Raw genomic sequence first — 21,335 nt, forward strand, 5'->3', positions numbered from 1 at the left:
GCAGAGATCACATCATTAATATTTCAGTGTATATCCTGCCAGTGTTTCTTAAACCCATAATGTCACATAATTGACGATCACAAAGATAACTAAGTTGAACATGATCTTAGAACCTTTTGAAAATGACACTATAATACTAAACTCAAAATTACTTGATTTCAGAGTAACGACACTATACAAATCCTTCCATCACAGAATTGGTGGTTCCGGGAAGACATTCAAAAAGTGGATCATATTCAGTAAATGGATAATAAGGAAGTGGTACACTGGTTACATGTATGCAAATACGTGCTGCTAACTGTCAATAAGTTTCGTCTATAAGTTACTTACTAGCAGTTACTTCAAGCTGCTGTGTTACTAACAAGCACAACATTTGCATTTTAAAATGCTGCGGTGCACGTGTTTTATTAATACAGACTAGTTTTCTGCCTAATTAGAAGTATACCATACCTGAAAACTTGTGTACGATGGAAAATTTTGTAAACTAGGTGATAATTAATTACCCTAGAAGTAACCTTAAATGAGTTCTATTGTAAAGCAACAAATTCTGTCCAAAATGGGACACTGCAACCTAGTGTATCTGTTTTGTGAAGGGTTTTCAAATAGGGGTTTGTATAAACAGTGTGCGAAACAATGACAATTATGAAATAATGAACTTCTGCTTGCAGGTGAAAAGGAGCAAGGTTTGGCAGACTGGTGCAGATACTTGGGGAGGCTTCTAGCACGTACTCATCCATTCTCCCCCATTCCCCCCCCACCCCACTCCCAGTATATCTGCCGATTCCTAAGGCTCCATGGCGCAGGGGACTGAAAACCAAAATGAAAACAACTATAAAGCAGAGTGGAGTGTGTATCTGTCTCCAGAGATAAAGAATACAGTCTGGAAAATGTCAGGGAGAGGGGCTCCAGATAACACAGCAGACTCTCAGTTGAAAACCCTGGGCAACCAGAGGAAAACCATATAAGACTGAGGCTCACAAAGGCTACATACAGCCTCTGTAGTGTAAAGGTTCAGTCTCACTCTCTCTGCCTAGAAAAGAAAAGGATGAATCATCTCTTGAAGAAGATCACATCATCTGGAGCTTTGACGGTTTTATATATTCACAGTCCTGTATTCAAACCAAGTTATTAAACACAGCAGAATACCAGACCACATGTGGACCAATCAAAAAAGGGACGACAGAAACAGACCCACAAGTGATCAAGATACTGCAGTTAGCAAGCAGTTGCAACCTGCATCAAGACTGTCAAAATAAATGTATTATACTATAAAACAAAAAGAAAAAGATGGAAAAAGTAGAAAACTGGAAATATGAAAAGAGAGAGATGAAGAAAACAGAAGGTAAGATAAAAAATTCTAGTAGAGAAATGAATGTATAAAACAAGATGAAAATTCTAAAACAAAAATATAATATCTAAAATTAAGAATTCAGGGACTGCCCTGGTGGCACAGTGGTTAAGAATCCACCTGCCAATGCAGGGGACACGGGTTTGATCCCTGGTCCAGGAAGATCCCACACGCCACGGGGCAACTAAGCCCATGCGCCACAACTAATAAAGCCCACACACCTAGAGCCCATGCTCTGCAACAAGAGAAGCCACCACAACGAGAACCCTGCACACTGCAACGAAGAGTAGCTCCCACTCGCTGCAATTAGAGAAAAGCCCACACACAGCAACGAAGACCCAACGAAGCCAAAAAAAAAAGTTTCTTTTAAATGATAAAATAAAATTAAGAATTCACTATATGGGTTAACTTGAGATTAGACAGAGTTAAAGACAGAATCAGTGAAATGGAAGACAATCAACAGGAAAATAAACAGAAGAGACAGAAAATATAGAAAAGTGTGCTAGAGATATGTAGGACACAATAAAGAGATCTAACATACATGTAATTGAAGTTACAGAAGAAAATGAGGGCTACAATGTGACAAATGCAACATTAGGATAGATAATGGCCATGAATTTGCCAAAACTAATAAAGAATCAATCCAAAATTCAAGAAGCAGGCTTCCCTGGTGGCGCAGTGGTTAAGAATCTGCCTGCCAATGCAGGGGACATGGGTTCAGTCCCTGGTCTGGGAAGATCCCACAGCCGGCGGAGCAACTAAGCCTGTGCGCCACAACTACTGAGCCTGCGCTCTAGAGCCCGAGAGCCACAACTACTGAGCCCACATGCTACAACTACTGAAGCCCGCACACCTAGAGCCCATGCTCCGCAACAAGAGAAGCCACCACAATGAGAAGCCCATGCACCACAACGAAGAACAGCCCCCGCTCGCCACAACTAGAGAAAGCCTGTGCGCAACAACAAAGACCCAAAGCAGCACAAAATAATTAATTAATTAATTTTGAAAAATTCAAGAAGCTCTCAAAATCCAATGTAGGATAAATAAAAGGCTAACCATTCCTATGTAATCCATAGTAAAACTGCTAATAACCACAGAAAAAGAGAAAAATTGTAAACATAGGTAGAGAAAAAATTTTAAAGACACCTTTACCTTCAAAGATGTAACAGTAAGTCTGAAAGCTGACTTCTCACCAGAAATGATGGAAATCAAAAGAGAAAAGAAAAACATCTGGAAGAAGAGAGTAACTGCCAATCTGGAATTCTATATTAAAAGAAAACACCCTTCAAAAACAAAGATGAAGTCAACGATTCTCATACAAACAAAACCTGCAGCAGACTTATACCCAAAGAAATTCTACATGAAGTTCTTTGCACCAAAGGAAAATTATCCTACAGAGAAACATAAAATTAAAAGAAAGATGGAGGGTTTCCCTGGTGGCACAGTGGTTGAGAGTCCGCCTGCCAATGCAGGGGACACGGGTTCGTGCCCTGGTCCGGGAAGATCCCACATGCCGCGGAGCGGCTGGGCCCGTGAGCCATGGCCGCTGAGCCTGCGTGTCCGGAGCCTGTGCTCCACAATGGGAGGGGCCACAACAGTGAGAGGTCCGCATACGGCAAAAAAAAAAAAAAGAAAGAAAGAAAGATGGAAAAACAATAATAAATATAAAACATGCTGAATGAATACCAACTATAAAAATAATAATAGTAATGCCTTAAAACATATGTAGACTTGAAATGCATGACAATAATAACACAAAAAAGAGAGAAAATGGGATTAAAAAAAAGAAAATTTTGATTGATACAAAAGAAGGCCAAAAAAAGCAGGAAACATAATACAGATGGGTAAAAGAGAAAATTGATAGAAAGACAGCAGATATAAACCTAATATATTACTTAATTGAATTGTTTATAAATGAACTAAATACTCAACTTTACAACTTACGATCAATGACTAATTATTCAAGAAGCTAACACCAGGTGACAGGCAAACACTCAACAAAGCAACAGAAAGACAGAAGAGGAACTGGGCAATAGTTATAGCTTTAGCGACTGGAGTCAGAAGGTCTGGTGCAGGATGCGACTGTTTTCTGGCTTTCCAGTTAACGTGATCCACCCACTCAGAAAACACAGACAAACAAAACCAGTGGAGAAGTGCCCCTGGCTGTCAGGAATCTTTTGGTGGGTTCCCCAGGAACCAAATATCTTTGGACCAGAGTTTTCAAACTACTGTTCTCATTTCAAAACAAAATGAGCTTTCTAAACAAAACAAAAAGCATGGATTTGCATAGTGAGAAAGAGAGTGGAGGAACAACCGTAAGTTTCAATACCTTCTTCTCCAAAGTTTCACCCCTTCCTTCTTTGGAAGGATTACTGTAAATTATCATGGCATTTTACAAAGCTACTACATTATGTGAAAACACAGTACACCAGTTTGAAAGAAGAAGAAAAATAAAAGACCTCAAACGTTTATTCCAACTGCAAAAAGAAAAACACAGTTGTCAATTCCAGCTCTGAGCACAACTGTTTTTCTCCCAAGGTAATAGATGTGTTGCAGGTAAGAAAATGAGAACCCGAGTGTGATTTCTTCCCCACCTCAAAAAAACCATGCATCAGAGCTGCTTACGAATCAAACATCCCAGACATCTGTGAAGGACATAGGATGGCTTTTTCCCTAAGCAGACTATACAAGATAGGAACAGTGTTTCATCTCAATGCCTTTGATAAGACAGATGAAGAACTACTAAAATGGGCCCTGGGCAGTCTGAGGACAAGACGCGACTAAGAGACTTTAGCCCTGTTGCCCATGACTTTAAGGTTATGATTTTTTTTCCTATCATAGATTCTTCTCAGCAATCTCAGACTAAAGATTTAAATTTAACAAGTACTGTATCTGGGGCTTCCCCGGTGGCGCAGTGGTTGAGAGTCCGCCTGCCGATGCAGGGGACACGGGTTCGTGCCCCGGTCCGGGAAGATCCCACATGCCGCAGAGCGACTGGGCCCGTGAGCCGTGGCCGCTGCGCCTGCGCGTCCAGAGCCTGTGCTCCGCAGCGGGAGAGACCGCGACGTTGAGAGGCCCACGTACGGAAAAAAAAAAAAAAAGAAGTACTGTATCTGTACAGTGTGGCTACAACTGTGTTCTAGGTTTCGAGAGGAAGGTATGTCCTTCTCTGCCCTCGAGAAATCGTAAAGGCAGCCGAGATACATTTAGGGAACATTTAGAGAAAAAAACTAAGGTCAATATACTATAAAGTATATTATAAAAGTATCCTATAAGAGTCTGGGACAGTCAGGTCTCCAAAGCTCATTAAGCGCTTGGGAAGGAAGGATCCTGATTGCTACAGTATCTGGTGAGATGAGGTCAGGAATGTCCAGACCAGGGTCTTGGAAGGTTCAGGAAGCCTCACTGCCTTTTGGCAACTGCTGCTACTCACCTCTGACCTCTCTGCACTTTTGGTCCTGGACAGTCTCAGCTCCTGACAAACAAGTTAACCTGGCAGAGCACCGCAGCTGGGGGTCAGCCCTGGCTCCTCGCACTCCAGGACAAAGGCTGGCACGGGACCCCAGCCTGTGCCAACATCCGGCGGCCAAGGGCCAAAGCAAAGGCATTCCTAAGGATGTCTAAACTCAGAACACTTCCTGGGTCACAGGGAAGGGTCTGCTGAGTATTCCACTCCATTTCTGTGTAACACAGTAGGACCGAATCACGTCCTGGATCACTTAGGGCTCAATGACTTCAAGTCAAAGAGATACTAGAGACACGAGTCTCAGAGACTGACCCCCAAACTAATGGGGAAGAAAGGCTCTCGGGGGCCTAATCACATAGGATTTACTAATCCAGAACGAGTTAGGGATGCTCTCAACTGTCAGGGAACAGAAATTCTTGGTCAAAGGTATGAGACAGAGAATGTTCATTGCCCATCCAATAAATACTTCTCCTTTACTACTAAAAGAAATTTCATTTTGCTGAATGCATCCACAAATCCCTTCCCACCTCCCTTGCATCTAGGGTGGTCATGTGACACAGTTCTGGCCAATGAGACGGAAGCACCTGACCCTCTGTGGGCACTGGGGACAATGCTCTTTAAAAGGAGAGTAACTGGAAGAGCTGTTTACCCCTCACCTTCCCTTCTCTGCTGCCTGGAATGTGATCCTGATGCCAGGAGGGGCAGGAACCACTCTGGGGCCATGAGATAGACACAGACCGCTAAGGATGGTGGGGCAGAGAAATGAGCAGCCAAGGACCCAGGATAAGTAACCAGAGACCAGGGCACGAGCTCCGGACTCTGGGCTCCACATCACGTGGGGAAAACGAAGCGAACCTCATCTGGTGGAACCACGGTAAGCTGGGTTTCTCTGTAACATGGAGCCAATCGTACTCCTAACCTCTGTTAAGATCAATCAAACTCAGTAATATTTATGGACCATGGTTCTAAAATCTCATGCCATTTGTATTTTGAGGTTGAAAGAGATTAAGGAGAGACAGAGAGAAATAATTTTGTTACTGGTTCACTTGGGTGCCCCAGTCTTTTCTAAGTAGCAGTATTTTGTAAAAGATAAGAACGTTTACAACAATAGCAGGAACACACCGACCACCAACGCACACTTCTTTGCATTACTAATCTCTGGATGAGAAGGAAAATCAGCAGTGTGTTTGGAAAGGAGATGGGCATCAATGAACCCCTAACCCAGTGTCATACTGATCACAAATTGTACAAGATGAAAAATTTTTTTCAAATAAAACATGACATAATCCATGCCACCTGACTGTTCCGTTCTTTCAAGTTCATCCTCGCACCTTAGCATCGATTTTGTTTTAGAGTCCCCAGAAATTTAAAATTAGTGGGGAAACATATAAAAGCAAGATAGAGGGTGCCAAGAAGTTCATTTTTACAGAAGTAATTTGATTAAAAAATAAGATAGGGGCTTCCCTGGTGGCGCAGTGGTTGAGAGTCCACATGCTGATGCAGGGGACGCGGGTTCGTGCCCCGGTCTGGGAAGATCCCACATGCCGCGGAGCGGCTGGGCCCGTGAGCCATGGCCGCTGAGCCTGCGCGTCCGGAGCCTGTGCTTCGCAACGGGAGAGGCCACAACAGCGAGAGGCCCACGTACCGCAAAAATAATAATAATAAGATAAAACACAGGAAAACAAAACCTTGTTTACTTGGTCATCTTTCATACCGTGACAGTGAGAAAATCATCAACAGCTTTGACCTTGAAGAGAAGAAAAAGCTTCGACCCACATCAAGAGTCACCCTTATCCACAGTAAGAAAAATAGAAGAGTGTGCCTTTGATATCTCAGTCAAGGATAAGAGCACGATGGCCTCAAACCGTGGGTCTTAGATCACGGAATGTCAGTGAACAAAGCACAAACAATCCTTGACCAGTAACACAGGGGCCGTGACCACTGATTAATGGTGGGTACTACCCCGTCTGTGACTCTTTTTTCTTTTTTTAAAGATTTTTTTTTGATGTGGACCATTTTTAAAGGCTTTATTGAATTTGTTACAATATTGCTTCTCTTTTATGTTTTTTGGTTTTTTGGCCTTGAGGCATGTGGGATCTTAGCTCCGCAACCAGGGATCGAACCCACACGCCCTGCACTGGAAGGCAAAGTCTTAACCACTGGACCGCCAGGGAAGTCCCTCCCATCTGCGACTCTTACAGTTGTACACACAGTCAGTTAACTGGCTCCTTTGGCTTACATGTACCATGGTGTGCACAGGCTGGATTTTGAATACCTCCCCTTTCTCCCCAGCCCTTCTGGAGAAGCTGACTTCAGGCCAACAAAGATAAAGAGGCAATAAGGAGGGACCAATCTGCGTCCACACTCGCTCCATCTCGAAGGATTCACTGATACGTTTCGAGAGGGCTGCGCTTTCAGAAGTCACGTGTATTCTCTAACTCAGAGGGACACTGATTCTTAAACTCTGTCTCTGTGTTTAGAACTCACCACAAGAACATCGACCTCCAGTAACCAGCAGCAACCAACATCATCCACTGTAGGTCACCCAGAGCAGCTACAGCTCCAAAAGCAGGAGCAGAGGGAGTCAACTTCAACACCCCAACACCCCATCTACCCATTTCACACCTCTTCATTCATACAGTTAAATACCGCGAACCAACTGAAAGCTCATTTATTTTAGCACATCTCTTTCATCTAAAGATATATAGGAAAAAATACTAATGTTCTCTATAAAATAATGAAGTCATTATTTTAAAGTGGATTGGGAATATCCCAATCCACTTTAAAGTTCAAACACAACTCATAAATTCACCTACATAGTGTATGAAACACATCACTAGGTTAAAACACTGAGCGTCCATCTGCACGGCAATCTTGTATGTGGGAATCTCTCTCTAGGAACAAAACATGATTCTAGCTGACGGAAAGAGGGAGGAAGCCCCCAGTCTTCCCAAGTGAGGTAGTTTAACTTGGTTTTGGCTTTTTGCTGTTGTTGCTTGTTTGTTTTAATTTTGTTTTTCAAGGGCTTTTTTCTCTGTAAGATGTACTGAAAAGAACTTCAGAACCCTTGGTGTTCAGTCTGCACTACCTCTGAATCAATGCTTTCAGGAGACGATGTTGGACTCATAGGCACACATTTCAGACTCAGGGCTCAAGACTCAAACTCATGCTTGCCTTTCTCTACATGTGGGAGCAGATACAGTGCGTGTGGACAAACCCAGCCCAGGACTGTTATCTGTTACTGCTGTGTCATGCTCGACAGCAGGGAAAGGAAGGAGAAAGACGGGAGGAAGGGGAAGAAGCAAGAGGAAGGGGGATGGGGAAGGAAAAGGAAGGAAGGAAAGGATTTCCTGTAAGTCCACCGGAGAGCCAGCACGGTGATACGCACTGATTGAACAGGATCCGGGAGCGCACGATGAACTTGAAGATGTACTCTAAAGCTTTCATGGCTTTATACAGCTGGTCGCTGATTCCTGGCCTCTCGGCATTGTCCACATAGTTCCTTAAAACTTTCGTCAGCTTCCTGTTCATAATGGAAACACAAGTTAACAAGTCCAGAAGATTACAATATCTCGGTTCTTAACTGGGACAAAAATACACAAGTGGGTTCTTTTTATTTGGGTACACGCTTATCAGTATATGCATATTTGTGAAAGGTATCTCAAGCAGATTGAAAGCAACCCATATAATAACTCTCAGAGGAGCGAGATCTGAGCATTTAACAAGAACTTTCTAAGTTTTAGATGTTTTTGTAAGCATTTAAATGTATTATATAATGTATTCTTCACAGCAACGCTATAAGGCAAGTGATGAGCTTTATCCCTAATTTACAGATGGAGAAGCCCAGGATTAGGTAGGTACACTAGCTTTCCCAATGCTAAATAACAAAAATCAAAGGGATTTCTACAGACATATCTATTTTCATAATGCTCATTTTTTTTTATTGAGCATATGGTATTTTCAAATGATAGAGGCAGTAATGGTAATAATCAGTTTTTGATTCTGTCCAAACGTCTGTATTTTCTACCACTACTGGCCCATAAACTAATAATCACTGTTCACAAGGATGACCCTCAAGCTATGCTTTCTAAATCATAAAAGAAGAATTAAGTTAACTGCAGTATACTGTCAGCTTTTAGTGTACTGGGCTACACTGTAACTCTCCAAAAACTAGCAGCGTATGTAAAACCTGTATGACAACAACCAACAAGACTACTCCCTGAAGCAAACTTCTCCACTCCCCAACTTTTTATGTAATCAACAGAACTTCCCTGTAGCTTTTAAATATTCATCAGAGTCATAAAAATAACCTGTCAGGGCACTCACAGCATTTCCCGTTAAGCTGTGAGCCAGCGTGCACTAGCTTGTTATTCGAGATTACTACAAGACACTCATAAGAGCAACTGTAACTTGGATTCTGGATGACCTCCGAACGGTTCTAAGAGTAACAATTCTACTGATAAATCACAATAAAAAGGCTTTTGGGTGACTGAGTGGATACAAAGTCACTTCTAACACTGATCAGGTTGCAGGACTCAAGAAATGAGAGACTACCACAGAAGCCTTCCTGCCAGTATGTCCTGAGGAAGGGAAGCCAGAGAGATCCCCCTCCCACAGGCTCCCCTGGCCCCGACGTCGGGAAAGGTATTGCCCCATACACGCCTCCTGATGGTTCCTGAGGCACAGCAGAACATCTCAAGTCCTGGCATAAAACCTGTTTTACTCGGTTTAACTTATTTTCCCAAACTGAGTGGACCACACATACCTTTTACTCTTAGACCTTATTAATATCCCAAGAAATATACATTCCATAGAAATACATTTTGGAAATCCTTCCAATAGATTAATCAAAGAAAAGAATAAAAAGAAGGAATGATTTGCAAAGAGAATGACCCAGAACCAGAAAATAAATCTGGAAGTCAAAAGACCCGAATCCACGCGAGCCACGCCACTTGTAACTGCAGAAAGACCAAATTCCTCGGCACCAGCTCAGAGGGGCAGACCAAACGGCACATCGATTCAGTGGGAGGAAGGTGTGACCCAGCTCTGGGCAAGGCAGCTCTGTGGACAGAAGGAGCCTGTCCTGCTGGTCTTCTGGAAGAACCGTCCCCGAAGCTGACACCTCCCTCCCTCCTCGCTTGGACCAGAGCCGGTCACTCTGATCCGTTAACTGCCCAGGCAGGGGACCTCCTGCTTTGCCAGAGTCGGAGGGTTAAGAAGTAATGCCCATCGCCTCCAGTCATATTTAATATCTTCTCTTGGAGTTCTTTGCAAAGAAAGGCTACAGATCTCAACATTTATCAAAGGAAAGACATAAAGAAACTACCTGGACCAGACTCTAGCCTAACCAAGGCTCCTAGAAGAGGCGGAGGAGAGACTGGCTGTGATGACACTTAGAACCCAAATGTCCCCTGGGCCGGAGAAGGCTGAAAGTACTTCATTAGTGCAGACACAACCTTCCATGATTGGGTTAGAACTGCATGAACCACAATTATCTCCTCTGGTATTTCAAGGCAAAAATACTCAGATTCCAATGGCTGAAGAACCACTTGGGGTTGCTAGTTTACCAAAACATGACAAGAATATTTATTTTCCGAAATTAAAATTTCCTTTTTGGCAGAGGACAGACTGAATGAGAGGATACCGAGTCTCAACTCCGTCCCATCATAACTTAACAATAAAATGGTACTTTTTGTGTCTCCCACTGAGTAACTTGCCCAAAGCTCCCCAATGTTCGTTTTCCACCTTTGAGAATAAGGGCACCGTTCTCCCCAAAGTCACAGGCAGGGGGACGCCAGCTAGGCGACCTGGAATGCAGCACAGTGACCTTACCACTGTTCCGATTTTCTGAAATGAAAGTGCAAGATCTGGTCTGAGCAAAGCTGTTTGGCCCCCTTTCAATAAAGAAGGAGAATGGTGAAAGTGACACACGTGGAGGTCACATGGCACCCAGAGCAGCACGGAGGCCACGCCCATAAACCCCGGGCTCCCTCTGGTTGCTATAGTGAGATGGTGTCACATGATCAGCCCTCCCACGGTCTGCAGGGAACTGTCCAAAGTGTGACAAACTGGGCTTCTCCACCGAGAGTACAGAATGTTTTAAACAAAAGCTTCTTAGTCAGCAAGCACAAAGCTGGTCACAGCTTTTGCCCTGTGTGGTGAGGACTCGCTGCTCCCCGCCCACTGGGGGCTCCACCCACCGCCCTGCAATAAACATGCACTCCAGCCGACACGGAAGAACCCAAGAATCAGGGACAGAGCTGCTGACCTTGAGTCCCACAGCCAAGGACAACAGGTTCTGACCTAAGTATGGTCAAGACACAGATGGGAGCTTTGACTCAACTTCCTGGCCCTAAAAGAGAATCATTTCGAATGATTCGAATGATTCTAAGTTGAATGTTCTTAAAGAAATTAAACCTTTCTTTTTCACTGCAACTCACACAATAAAAAGTCTGAATAAATGCCAATAAATCCCATTGTGAGAGAATGAGGAACTCGCCCTAATAATTCTAATAACAACAAAACCTAACTACTGCTTGGTGCTTTCTGAGTGGCAGGGATTATTCCAAATACTTGACACGTAATAATAACTCATTAAAATTCTCAAGAAAACCTACAACCGTGCTGTTGCACAGATGAGAAGGCTGAAGCTCACAGAGTTTAAGCAACTTAAGCTTGAAAGTGACAGAGTGGTAACATAAGCCCAGGTGGCCAGGTCCCAGGGCTGTGGCATCAACACCAGGCTTCACACTTTCCCCTTGGTGTCTAGTAGACCCAAAAGGGGCCCATGTGGGGATGTAGGGCAGGTGGAGAGCAGCTGGGTGAGTAGTAAGAACCCTAGTTAGTTAGAGCCGAAGCTTCTGGAACAAAAGGAAAGGCACTCTTTAAAAGGCAAAAAGAATCTGGAAACAATATATATGTGCCTACATATATTACAAACACACATATTTATATATGTATAAGTGAATCACTTGGCTGTACACCTGAAACTAACACAACGTTGTAAATCAACTAGACTTCAATAAAAAAATTAAATTTAAAGAAAGAATTAAAAAAGAAAGAGATGCAAGAGTATTAAAAGCCAATATCCAGATGAAGTCTAGAAACAACTGTCAAACCCGCAGATGTTTTATCTGGACAACATTAACATTCTGGCTCTCTGAACATCACTAACCAACCAATTTAAAAGAAAAAATAATTTTTTTAGATCCTTTTTTTGTTTTTGGCCGTGCTGTGTGGCTTGCGGGATCTTAGTTCCCCAACCAGGGATCGAACTCGGGCCATGGCAGTGAAAACACCGAGTCCTAACCACTGGACTGCCAGGGAATTCCCGAAAAAAACAATTTTATCCAGCTTTGTCCAGCAGAACAAAAATAAACAAATCACCTGCAACCTTAAAAATGGTAATAAATAAATAAAGAGCAAAAAGATAGACTGCAAAGTACAAAACTGAATTTTACTAAATAACTAAATTACTAAATAACCAATAACCTCAATACAGGACCACAACCATTTATTCATTCATCAAACAGTCATCAGGAAGCTGCAGTGCGGCGGGCACTCTGCATTCATGTATCTGTTTCATCAAACACAAACTGAACATTTCAAAGCCAAACAAAAGGTGTGGAGAAGAACAAGAACTTATTCTGGAATCTTATAATATATCACCTATCTCTTTCAACAAGATTTTTAGGTCTGTTAAGAGAGAAACAATAATAAAAACGATCCCAGTAAATTCACAGTTGGGGAAGGGAAATGTAGAATCACAGGCAAAAGTATATGGAAAAGACTCTTACAAAAATATACAAAAAGAAGTACAGGTTTTAAAACAACAAAACAGAACTTACGTGTAGGCTAATGTTGCACTAAAGTGTTTCTTAATGTAGGTTTCCAAAACAGGATTAAAATGCTGAAATTTTCTATCAGCAATTAGTCCAATGATAAATACCTGTTAAATTAATATTTTCATTAGCAAAAGAAATGCAAACCATTTTAGAATCTTCAGCTGAATCACCTGCACTTCTGTGTGAGTCAACGAGCTATAACACTTTCGGACACAGGTTGGTCAGCTACTTTACTTCTTCCCCTACAATTTACATTTGCCTAACTACAGTGTTACAGTGGAAGAAACTTTCTACCTCTCAATTCACCTGCTTTGATTGGGTTTACAACCGAAAGCGCTTTCAGGGTTACTGAGATGGATCCCGCCCCAGCTTCAAAGGCTGCAACCTGAAAGCGTCCCGTAATATCTGAGCAGATGCGAAGTCGAGGCCTCTTACCAGAGCATCAAACACTAATGTATCAAAGGTCTCGCTCTCCGAATTCTCCATCATGATGTTGAAGAGGGCATCCAAGGTGTCCTGGAGGAACTAGAGAGACACAAAAGGTCAGCAGACGAGGTAAATTCACCCCACTCTCCCCAGCCTAGAACAACTACCATCCTTGGCAATACTGCAAACACCCACCTTTCTCAAATGGCACCTACCAAGCTACAGACTTTGGGGATTTTTATCAGTCATTAGATTCACAAGACAAAAATATGAAATGAGTGAATTCACAACAAAGACAGGCCACCCTGAGTCAAGCAGAGGATGGGAAGCGGGGAGATGCCCTATAGCCCACCGCCTACGCACCCATGAGACCCCTCCAACGCTTGTCCTGACTTTCATCAGGACAAAAAGCTCAACAGCAACCCTGGGAAGTCCGAATCTGACTCATTCTGTACACGCTTGAGTGTGGGACCTGAGCTAGCAACTGGGCAGAAGCCATACAGGGACAAATTTCTAGTATAATAAAGGATCTTCTACAGACACAGATGGCCAAGGACAGAAGAGGTGTGTGATTCTGAAACTGGGGTACAGAGCAGAGAGCCATGAGCTTAATTTATTCAACAGTAATTGAGAAATTCCTTTTATGCCTACTATAATTCACCAAAGAAATATTACAGCATAGAATGACAAAACACTATGAATTTAATTTAGAAAAAATTAGGAGACTTCAAAGTTATGTCACACTAGAACCTGGCTTTGAACCCTGACCCCATTCTCCCCTGAAAGAAGTATAAGATGAACTAAAAAAGACTACATTGGAAGTAATGAGTTCCCTGTTGATGGGGTAGTTCAAGCCTAGGCAGAATGACACACAATGGACTACTGACCGTAAGAGGGAATGAAGTATGGCTATATCATCATTAGTCACTGGGATTAGTACATCAAAATCACAATGAGATATCACTTCACCCAGACTGAGGTGACTGTCATCAAAACGATGTACAATAGTTAAGTGTGGGGAAGGACGGAGGGAAATTAGAGCCCTTATGCGGTGCTGGTAGAAATGTAAAATGACGCACTGGCTTTGGAAAACAGACTGACAATCCCTCAATGGGTTAAACGTAGATTTACCGTGTAACGTAAACATTTCATTCCTGGGTATGTAACCCAAAGAATGGAAAACATACATCCACACAAAAACCTGTACGAAAATATGCATAGCAGCTTTATTCATCGTCAAAATGTGTCCATCAGCTGATGAATGGATAAAAAAAACTGTGGCATATCCATACAATGCAATATTTATTATTCAGCCATAGAAAGGAATGAAGTTCTGATACATGCCACCACATGCCTTGAAAGCATTACACTAAAGAAAGCCAATCAAAAAAGGTCATATATTGTCTGATTCGATTTACATAAAATATCCGGATAGTCAAATCCATAGAGAAAGCCGGTTGCAGGGAGAGTGGAAGTGATGGCCAACGGGTGTGGGGTTTCTTTTTGCAGTGGCGGAACTGTTCTGAAGTGAGACAGTGTGGACAGCTGCGCGATTCTGCGAATACACTGAAAACCACTGAACTGTACAAACGAAAAGGTGCTTTCAGGTCTGTGAATTACATCTCAATCAAGTGGTTATTAAAAACAAAAGGAGTAAGTGAGACGGGCCCACAGCCGGGACAAAGGTGTAACTGAGTGAGATCCCTAGACCAGATCTTCCTGGGCGGCTCAGCCCATGCACAGAACCTCAGGGGCCTTCACGTCTCCAGCACAGGACCTCAAACGGTTTGACCCGCAGACACAGAAACTAAACACAGAGACCTGCTCCCCAACCACTGCTCGCTCCCCACCCGCCGTGAGCCGTGGAACCTTGCAAATCCAGCACCCCACAGCTCTTCTTCCTGAGGGAGGACGTGTTCCCGGACCTAGGAAGTGATCTGAGACACGTCAGGCATAAAATCCTATTCCACTGTGCCACCTACCACCTAGTCTGTGCCAAGAACTGTCACATATAAATGACACGGGAATGAAACCAGCCGGACCAGGAGGCATTCTGGTCTGGACATCAAGGGCTCCTCCGTCCACCCCGTAATTGTTTAAGCCTGCACCACCTCTCGTTACTTTTGTATCATTTCCCATCATTTCAGATTGTAAAAGCTTTGCAAAGGTCAAAACTTGACGCTGGGGCTTCCCTGGTGGTGCAGTGGTTGAGAGTCCACCTGCCGGACGGGTTCATGCCCTGGTCCGGGAGGATCCCACATGCCACGGAGCGGCTGGGCCCGTGAGCCATGGCCACTGAGCCTGCGCGTCCGGAGCCTGTGCTCCGCAACGGGAGAGGCCACAACAGTGAGAGGCCCGCGTACCGCAAAGAAAAAAAAAAACTTGACGCTGCCATCTGCTAACAGCCCAGTGTTACTGCCAACAGACACACCAGTGTCCAGTGCCAAGCCCTGGCTTGTCACAGTTCAGGGAAAGAGGTCTACCAGCCCCACCCAGACAAATGACACAGAAACAGGACAGCAGACAGCGGGGACCTTGTGTATCTGGCCGTAGAGCCGCAGCAGTGCAGGGACATGAATGTCCTGAAGGCGATCCCTCACACAAGGCCATGAAAGACTCCTTTTGACACCCACCCTCTCTCCAAGACCATCCACTGGAAGAGCACAATCACCATTTTCATTTCCCACTAAAATGGGAAACTATACTTTTTACTAAATGAGCAAATACTTTTCTCAAGCAATGTCACTTTTACTAAACAAGCAAATACTTTGCTCAGTCTATCAAGCAATGTCATCTTTCCACTAAAAGTTATAAAGATACAGAAGGGAGGTCTCGAATAAATGGAATAAAACCCACAATCTATCAGTGTCCTTCAAAGAATGAAAGCAGCCCCATGCAGGCTGGGATTCCCTCTGCTCCTGGCTCTGTTAACAGCCTGGTGGCCTTAGACGAGTCTATTCCCTGCTCCAGGCCTACACTGTCAATGGGAAGGAATAAACAGGCAAAACAAGTAAGGGCCGGACAGGTCATCCAACCCTGGGCAGTACCACAGTGAACACAGGAAGGAGAGGGAGAGAGGTGAGACGAACAGGGACGAACTCCAGGGACGAACAACAGGATGTGATAATAGATTAGATAAGAGGAACTGAGGGGGGGGCAATAAAACCAGACGGTTCTAGAACTTCCCTGGTCAGTGTGTCAATAGTTCAACATAAATACAATTCCTGATGTGATACAGGGACCGAAAAGTGAAAGAGGACACAATTTCATTAACTGTGGGTCTTTTAAAGTGATGTTAACTTAATTCACCCAGTTTTCATCTGAATTAGGGAATTCATAGAACCCAGGGAAGTTTAAAATGCAGTTAACATTGTCCAAGCCAGTAGAAGAAGACAAGGGCCAGGAAAAGGTGATTAAAATTTGAAGATTAGTGAGGATATGTTTGAACGCTTATACAATGAATTTAGGAGAGCGGTGCCAGCAAATTAATTTCTAGTGAAGTTAACCTCACTGCTGTTTAATTAAGGCCATTTTAAGTAATTTATCTTCACAGAGATAAGGTCGTCTCCCTCCGCAAGCACCTCTCACGGACAATAAAGAACTGAGGCAGCGCCACGGACCTGGCCGTGGGGACCTTGCTCTCGGGCAGCCACGAGTGGTGGCCCGGCTTGTTGCACGCCAGCCAAGGTGGAGCCCAGTGGCCACAGAAATGCATTTCCTTACATACAAGGAGAAGTCACTGGGCACAGGAGTGGCAAGGAGAGCCTTTTACTGAAGAAAATATAGGAACCACCAACGATTACCAAATCTGAGCGCTCAGAGGGACCTCCGATCACTCTAGTCTGACTGTCCTATCGTAGATGAAGATTCCAGGGCCCTGCTCCAGGGCCTGCTCTGTGTGAGCCTAAGCAACCAATCCAAGACCATATGGGAGGAAAACGGCCAAGACAAGACTGAGCGCTGTGATCTTTCTGACACACCACGAAGCTCTCCACATCAATGACAGGGCTCCTCGGTGAGTCGAGAGCCAGGGTTAACGATCACGGGGATGGTCATGACAGCGATGGTGATAAATCCCGATACTACCAGACCACCTCCCAGGGGCCAGCACCTCATTTAACCTCCACAGGGACGCTGTGAACAAGGCACTCTGGTTATGTCCATTTTACAGTAGGGGAAAGCAAGGTTTAAAGATGTTATTGAACCTGTGTCAGCCCCACAGTGAGGACCCACTGGAAGAGGAAGCAGAACCCTAGACTTGGTTGATTCGAAAGCCTGTTGCCACCACAGTGAAGCCAGCCCGCGGTCCCCGGACCAGAGTCTAAGAAGGATTCTGTTGCCTTAGAGGTATATGTCAACATCCCGAAGACACTAGTTGTTAAAAGGCTTATGACCAGGTGGACCTCGTTTTATCGCACTTGGCAGATATTGTGGTTTTTACCAATCAAAGATTTGTGGCAACCCTGGGTCCAGCACGTCTCTTGGAGCCATTTTTCCAACAGCATTTGCTTACTTTGTGCCTTTGTGTCACATTTGGATAATTCTTGCAATATTTCCAACTTCATTAATACTACGTTTGTGATGGTGATCTGCGGTCAGTGATCTTTGATGTGACTGTTATCACTCACTGAAGGCTCAGGTGACGGTTTGGCATTTTTTAGCAATAAAGTTATTTTTTAATTGGTTTTTTTAATGGACATGGTTTTTTAATTTTGAGGGGTTTCTTTTGTTTAAACTTTTTTCTTTTTTTGTTTTTTTCCACTCACTGCAAGGCATGTGGGACCTTGGTTCCCCAACCAGAACCCGTGCCCCCTGCAATGGAAGTGCAAAGTCCTAATCACTGGGACGCCAGGGAATTCCCTTGTTTGTTTGTTTGGTTTTAATTAAAGTATAGCTGATTTACAATGCTGTGTTAGTTTCAGGTGTATGGCAAAGTGATTCAGTTGTACGTATACATATATATATCTATTCTTTTTCAGATTCTTTTCTTTTTTTTTTTAATTGTGAATAATATTTTATTTAGTCATTTTTGTTTGCAACTAAAACTCTTGCAAGGAATTTGAGGACATCCTCCTCCGACACTTGCAGGACATGAAGGGCTCTGGACATTGTGGAAGTTTCCCTTTAAGTTACGATGGGAACCCAGAACAATGCGGTAGGGACCCCTGTCGGGGGTCTAGCTCAGAAAGCCAGATCCTTCTCCATTATAGGTTATGGCAAGATATTGGGTGTGGTCCCCTGTGCTATGCAGTAGGTCCCTGTTGGCTGTCTATTGTACATTGTACTTGTTTTTTTTCACGTGATGCTACCGTACACTCAGCACACTACAGTAGAGTGTAAATGTAACTTTGATACTCACTGGGGAGCCGAACAGTTCGTGTGACTTGCTTTCCTGCGGTGGTCTGGAACCGAACCCGCAGTGTCTCGGAGGCGTGCCTGTACCATCTTGGGAGGCGGAGCCCACACCTCTGCACATCCGTAAGGACAACAAGACAACCAGAACCAGCATGGGAGCCACGTTACCTTCACCACTTCGCCGCCATCCACCTTCATCAGCTGCCTCAGGTTCTGGTGCAACAGGTTGGTGTTGGATCGCCACTTCAGCAGCCCCAGCAGGTCCACTGGAAATGGTAAACGGACATCAGCTCCTCACAGCAAGGACTCTGTCCCCCTCGTTCACCCATCATGTGAGGTCCTCTAAATAATTTTTTGAACAGATGAACCAAGCCTATTTGGAAACGTTCGCCACGTAAATATTTCATTACTTTCTAGCAACATCCTTGACACCCAGTGTGACTGGATGCATTATTTCCAACTACGTTTACCATGAAATGATTTCCACGTGGAAGCTTTCAAAAGGCATCTGGGGAGGCCTTCCCTGGTGGCGCAGTGGTTGAGAGTCCACCTGCCGATGCAGGGGACGCGGGTTCGTGCCCTGGTCCGGGAGGATCCCACGTGCCGCGGAGCGGCTGGGCCCGTGAGCCATGGCCGCTGAGCCTGCGCGTCCGGAGCCTGTGCTCCGCAATGGGAGAGGCCACAACAGTGAGAGGCCCGCGTACCGCCAGAAAAAAAAAGGCATCTGGGGAGCCTACGGAAGAGGGACCGGCCTCTCGAACCCACAAGAAGGCAGATCAGAGCATGGAAGAGGGACCGGCCTTTCCAACCCACAAGTAGGCAGATGAGAAGAGCAGCAGGCCTGCAAGGCTGCTGGCCATTCAGTGCTGTCCTGGCAGCTCCTGCCAAGGGGTTTTCTCCTGTTCAAGAATAAGATTCTTAGGTTTTTAAGATAAAATAATATAAAATAAATAACCAACATAAATTCAAGTACTGAGAATGCAAGGGGACAGTCCCCAAAGGAGACAGGAACCCTGGCCCTGGAGACCACTGCTGCACTGAGCTTGCCACCTTTACCAAGTCCTGGCCCTTCCAAAAGTTTCTGTATGTTTCTTTTCTAATGGAAAAATTGCAAGTTGAACGTATTGGTTTTTGCAGACTAAATGTGGAAGACCATGTTGAGAAATGATTTTGTTTAAGGCATGAAAACAGAATCCAAAACATCTCTGGGAAAGGACGTCTTCATCTGACGTCATATTAATATCCCATTACGTGAAGAAACACAGTTAGCAAAGCACATCTAATTTCCTGTTTTTGCTCATCGGGAATGAACTTCTGCTACAGAAACTGTCTGCATAAAAAAAAACCCTAGTTAATACTGAAAAAATATATGTAATTTTGGCAATAGGTAGAATTTCAGTGAACGCAAGACACCAGTTATAATTCAAGGATCAAACCACACAAAAGGCATACAGGGGATGAGCACCAAACACACATTCTCATTTATATCACCTTACCCCCAAGTACAGCCGATGAAGGGAAGAGTTACAAACAGGAAAATGTGAAGGGGACAGCATCCTAGTGTCTTTAGAATGCAAAGAGAGTAGACTCAAACACCAGCCGGGCCACGCCACCAAGATGTGACCTTGGACAAGTACCTTCACCTCAGTTTTCCTGTCTGAACAATGGGCACAGTGTTACCTGGGTCACAGGGTTGGTGCAAGACTTAAACGGCAAGATGTGGAGAGAGCACTTAGTGTGACGCCAGGCAGGAAGACCAACAGCAGCCACCCACCGAAGAGGTGAACATCTTAGCCGTTCATCATGAAGGTTAACGTGTTTTCATTTCTAATTGAAAGTGAAGTCATGAGAAAGGCTACATCCTGCCCAGACACGCTCTCAGTCCCAGGGTTAATGGAGATCTCCATCATAAGAGTTACCAGCAGTTCTTTTTGTGGGTTTTTTTTGTTTGTTTTATTTTTAAACAGCTTTTTCGAATGCTAGAAGGTACCGCTTATCTTTGGTTTTTTGTTCGTTTGTTTGTTTATTCTTGGCTGCATTGGGTCTTCATTGCTGCACAAGGGCTTTCTCTAGTTGCAGCAAGCAGGGACTACTCATCGTTGCGGTGTGCGGGCTTCTCATTGCGGTGGCTGCTCTTGTTGTGAAGCACGGGCTGTAGGCACGCAGCTTCAGTAGTTGTGGCATGCGGGCTCAGCAGTTGTGGCTCTCGGGCTCTAGAGCGCAGGCTCAGTAGTTGTGGCACACGGGCTTAGGTGCTCCACTGCATGTGGGATCTTCCCGGACCACGGACTGAACCCGTGTCCCCTGCATTGGTAGATGGATTCTTAACCACTGCACCACGAGGGAAGTCCACCAGCGTTTTTTTTAATGGAGGTGAGTTAATACTCTGGATCCCATTCATGCAAAGTTAGTGGCACTTTGGATTAGAGGGAGGCTGAGGTTCATCTCTGTGTTGTACTTTTGAGAAAAGATACAGCTGGGCAAATTAGCAGTGGACAAACACCTTTGAGGAGGGGCAGCTTGCTCAGCCCCACACCCTCTCTGTCCCCTCTCATTCCCAGGGAACCACCACAGTTTGGCTCGTAATAACTCTCCGCCTCATGGCTTCTCTCTCTCTAATTACATAGTAAGCTGATGGAGGAGAGGAACCACGTCTCCTACTTCTTTTTATATCCCCCAAAGCATCCAGCATAATGCCGAGAACAGAGATGTTTAATACAAACCTCGATGAATAATTCAGCCACACTTTTCCCTAAGAAATGGAACTTCGCAGTAATAAGACACAGTTTCAGAAAAATGACTCCCTTAAATGAGAATCTGGGACTCAATGCCAGAGGCCAGTTGGGGCAGCCCCATCTTGCACACACCTGACACGCCACCATCCAGAAAAGAGGCA

General features: G+C 44.3%; 1 protein-coding gene across 1 annotated transcript in view; it reads right to left on the bottom strand.

Moving 5' to 3' along the window:
* DOCK1 (dedicator of cytokinesis 1) overlaps nt 1-21,335 on the bottom strand; it is a 474,607-nt gene that overhangs the window by 394,979 nt on the left and 58,293 nt on the right. Inside the window, exons 10-13 of the mRNA XM_065894212.1 lie at nt 18,608-18,705; nt 13,094-13,183; nt 12,662-12,762; nt 8,203-8,337 (exon numbers count right to left, since the gene is read on the bottom strand). Coding sequence (XP_065750284.1) covers nt 8,203-8,337; nt 12,662-12,762; nt 13,094-13,183; nt 18,608-18,705 — 424 coding nt within the window. The remainder of the gene's footprint in view (nt 1-8,202; nt 8,338-12,661; nt 12,763-13,093; nt 13,184-18,607; nt 18,706-21,335) is intronic.

The sequence above is a fragment of the Phocoena phocoena genome, chromosome 16 (genome assembly GCF_963924675.1).
Source record: "Phocoena phocoena chromosome 16, mPhoPho1.1, whole genome shotgun sequence".
NCBI lineage: Eukaryota > Metazoa > Chordata > Mammalia > Artiodactyla > Phocoenidae > Phocoena > Phocoena phocoena.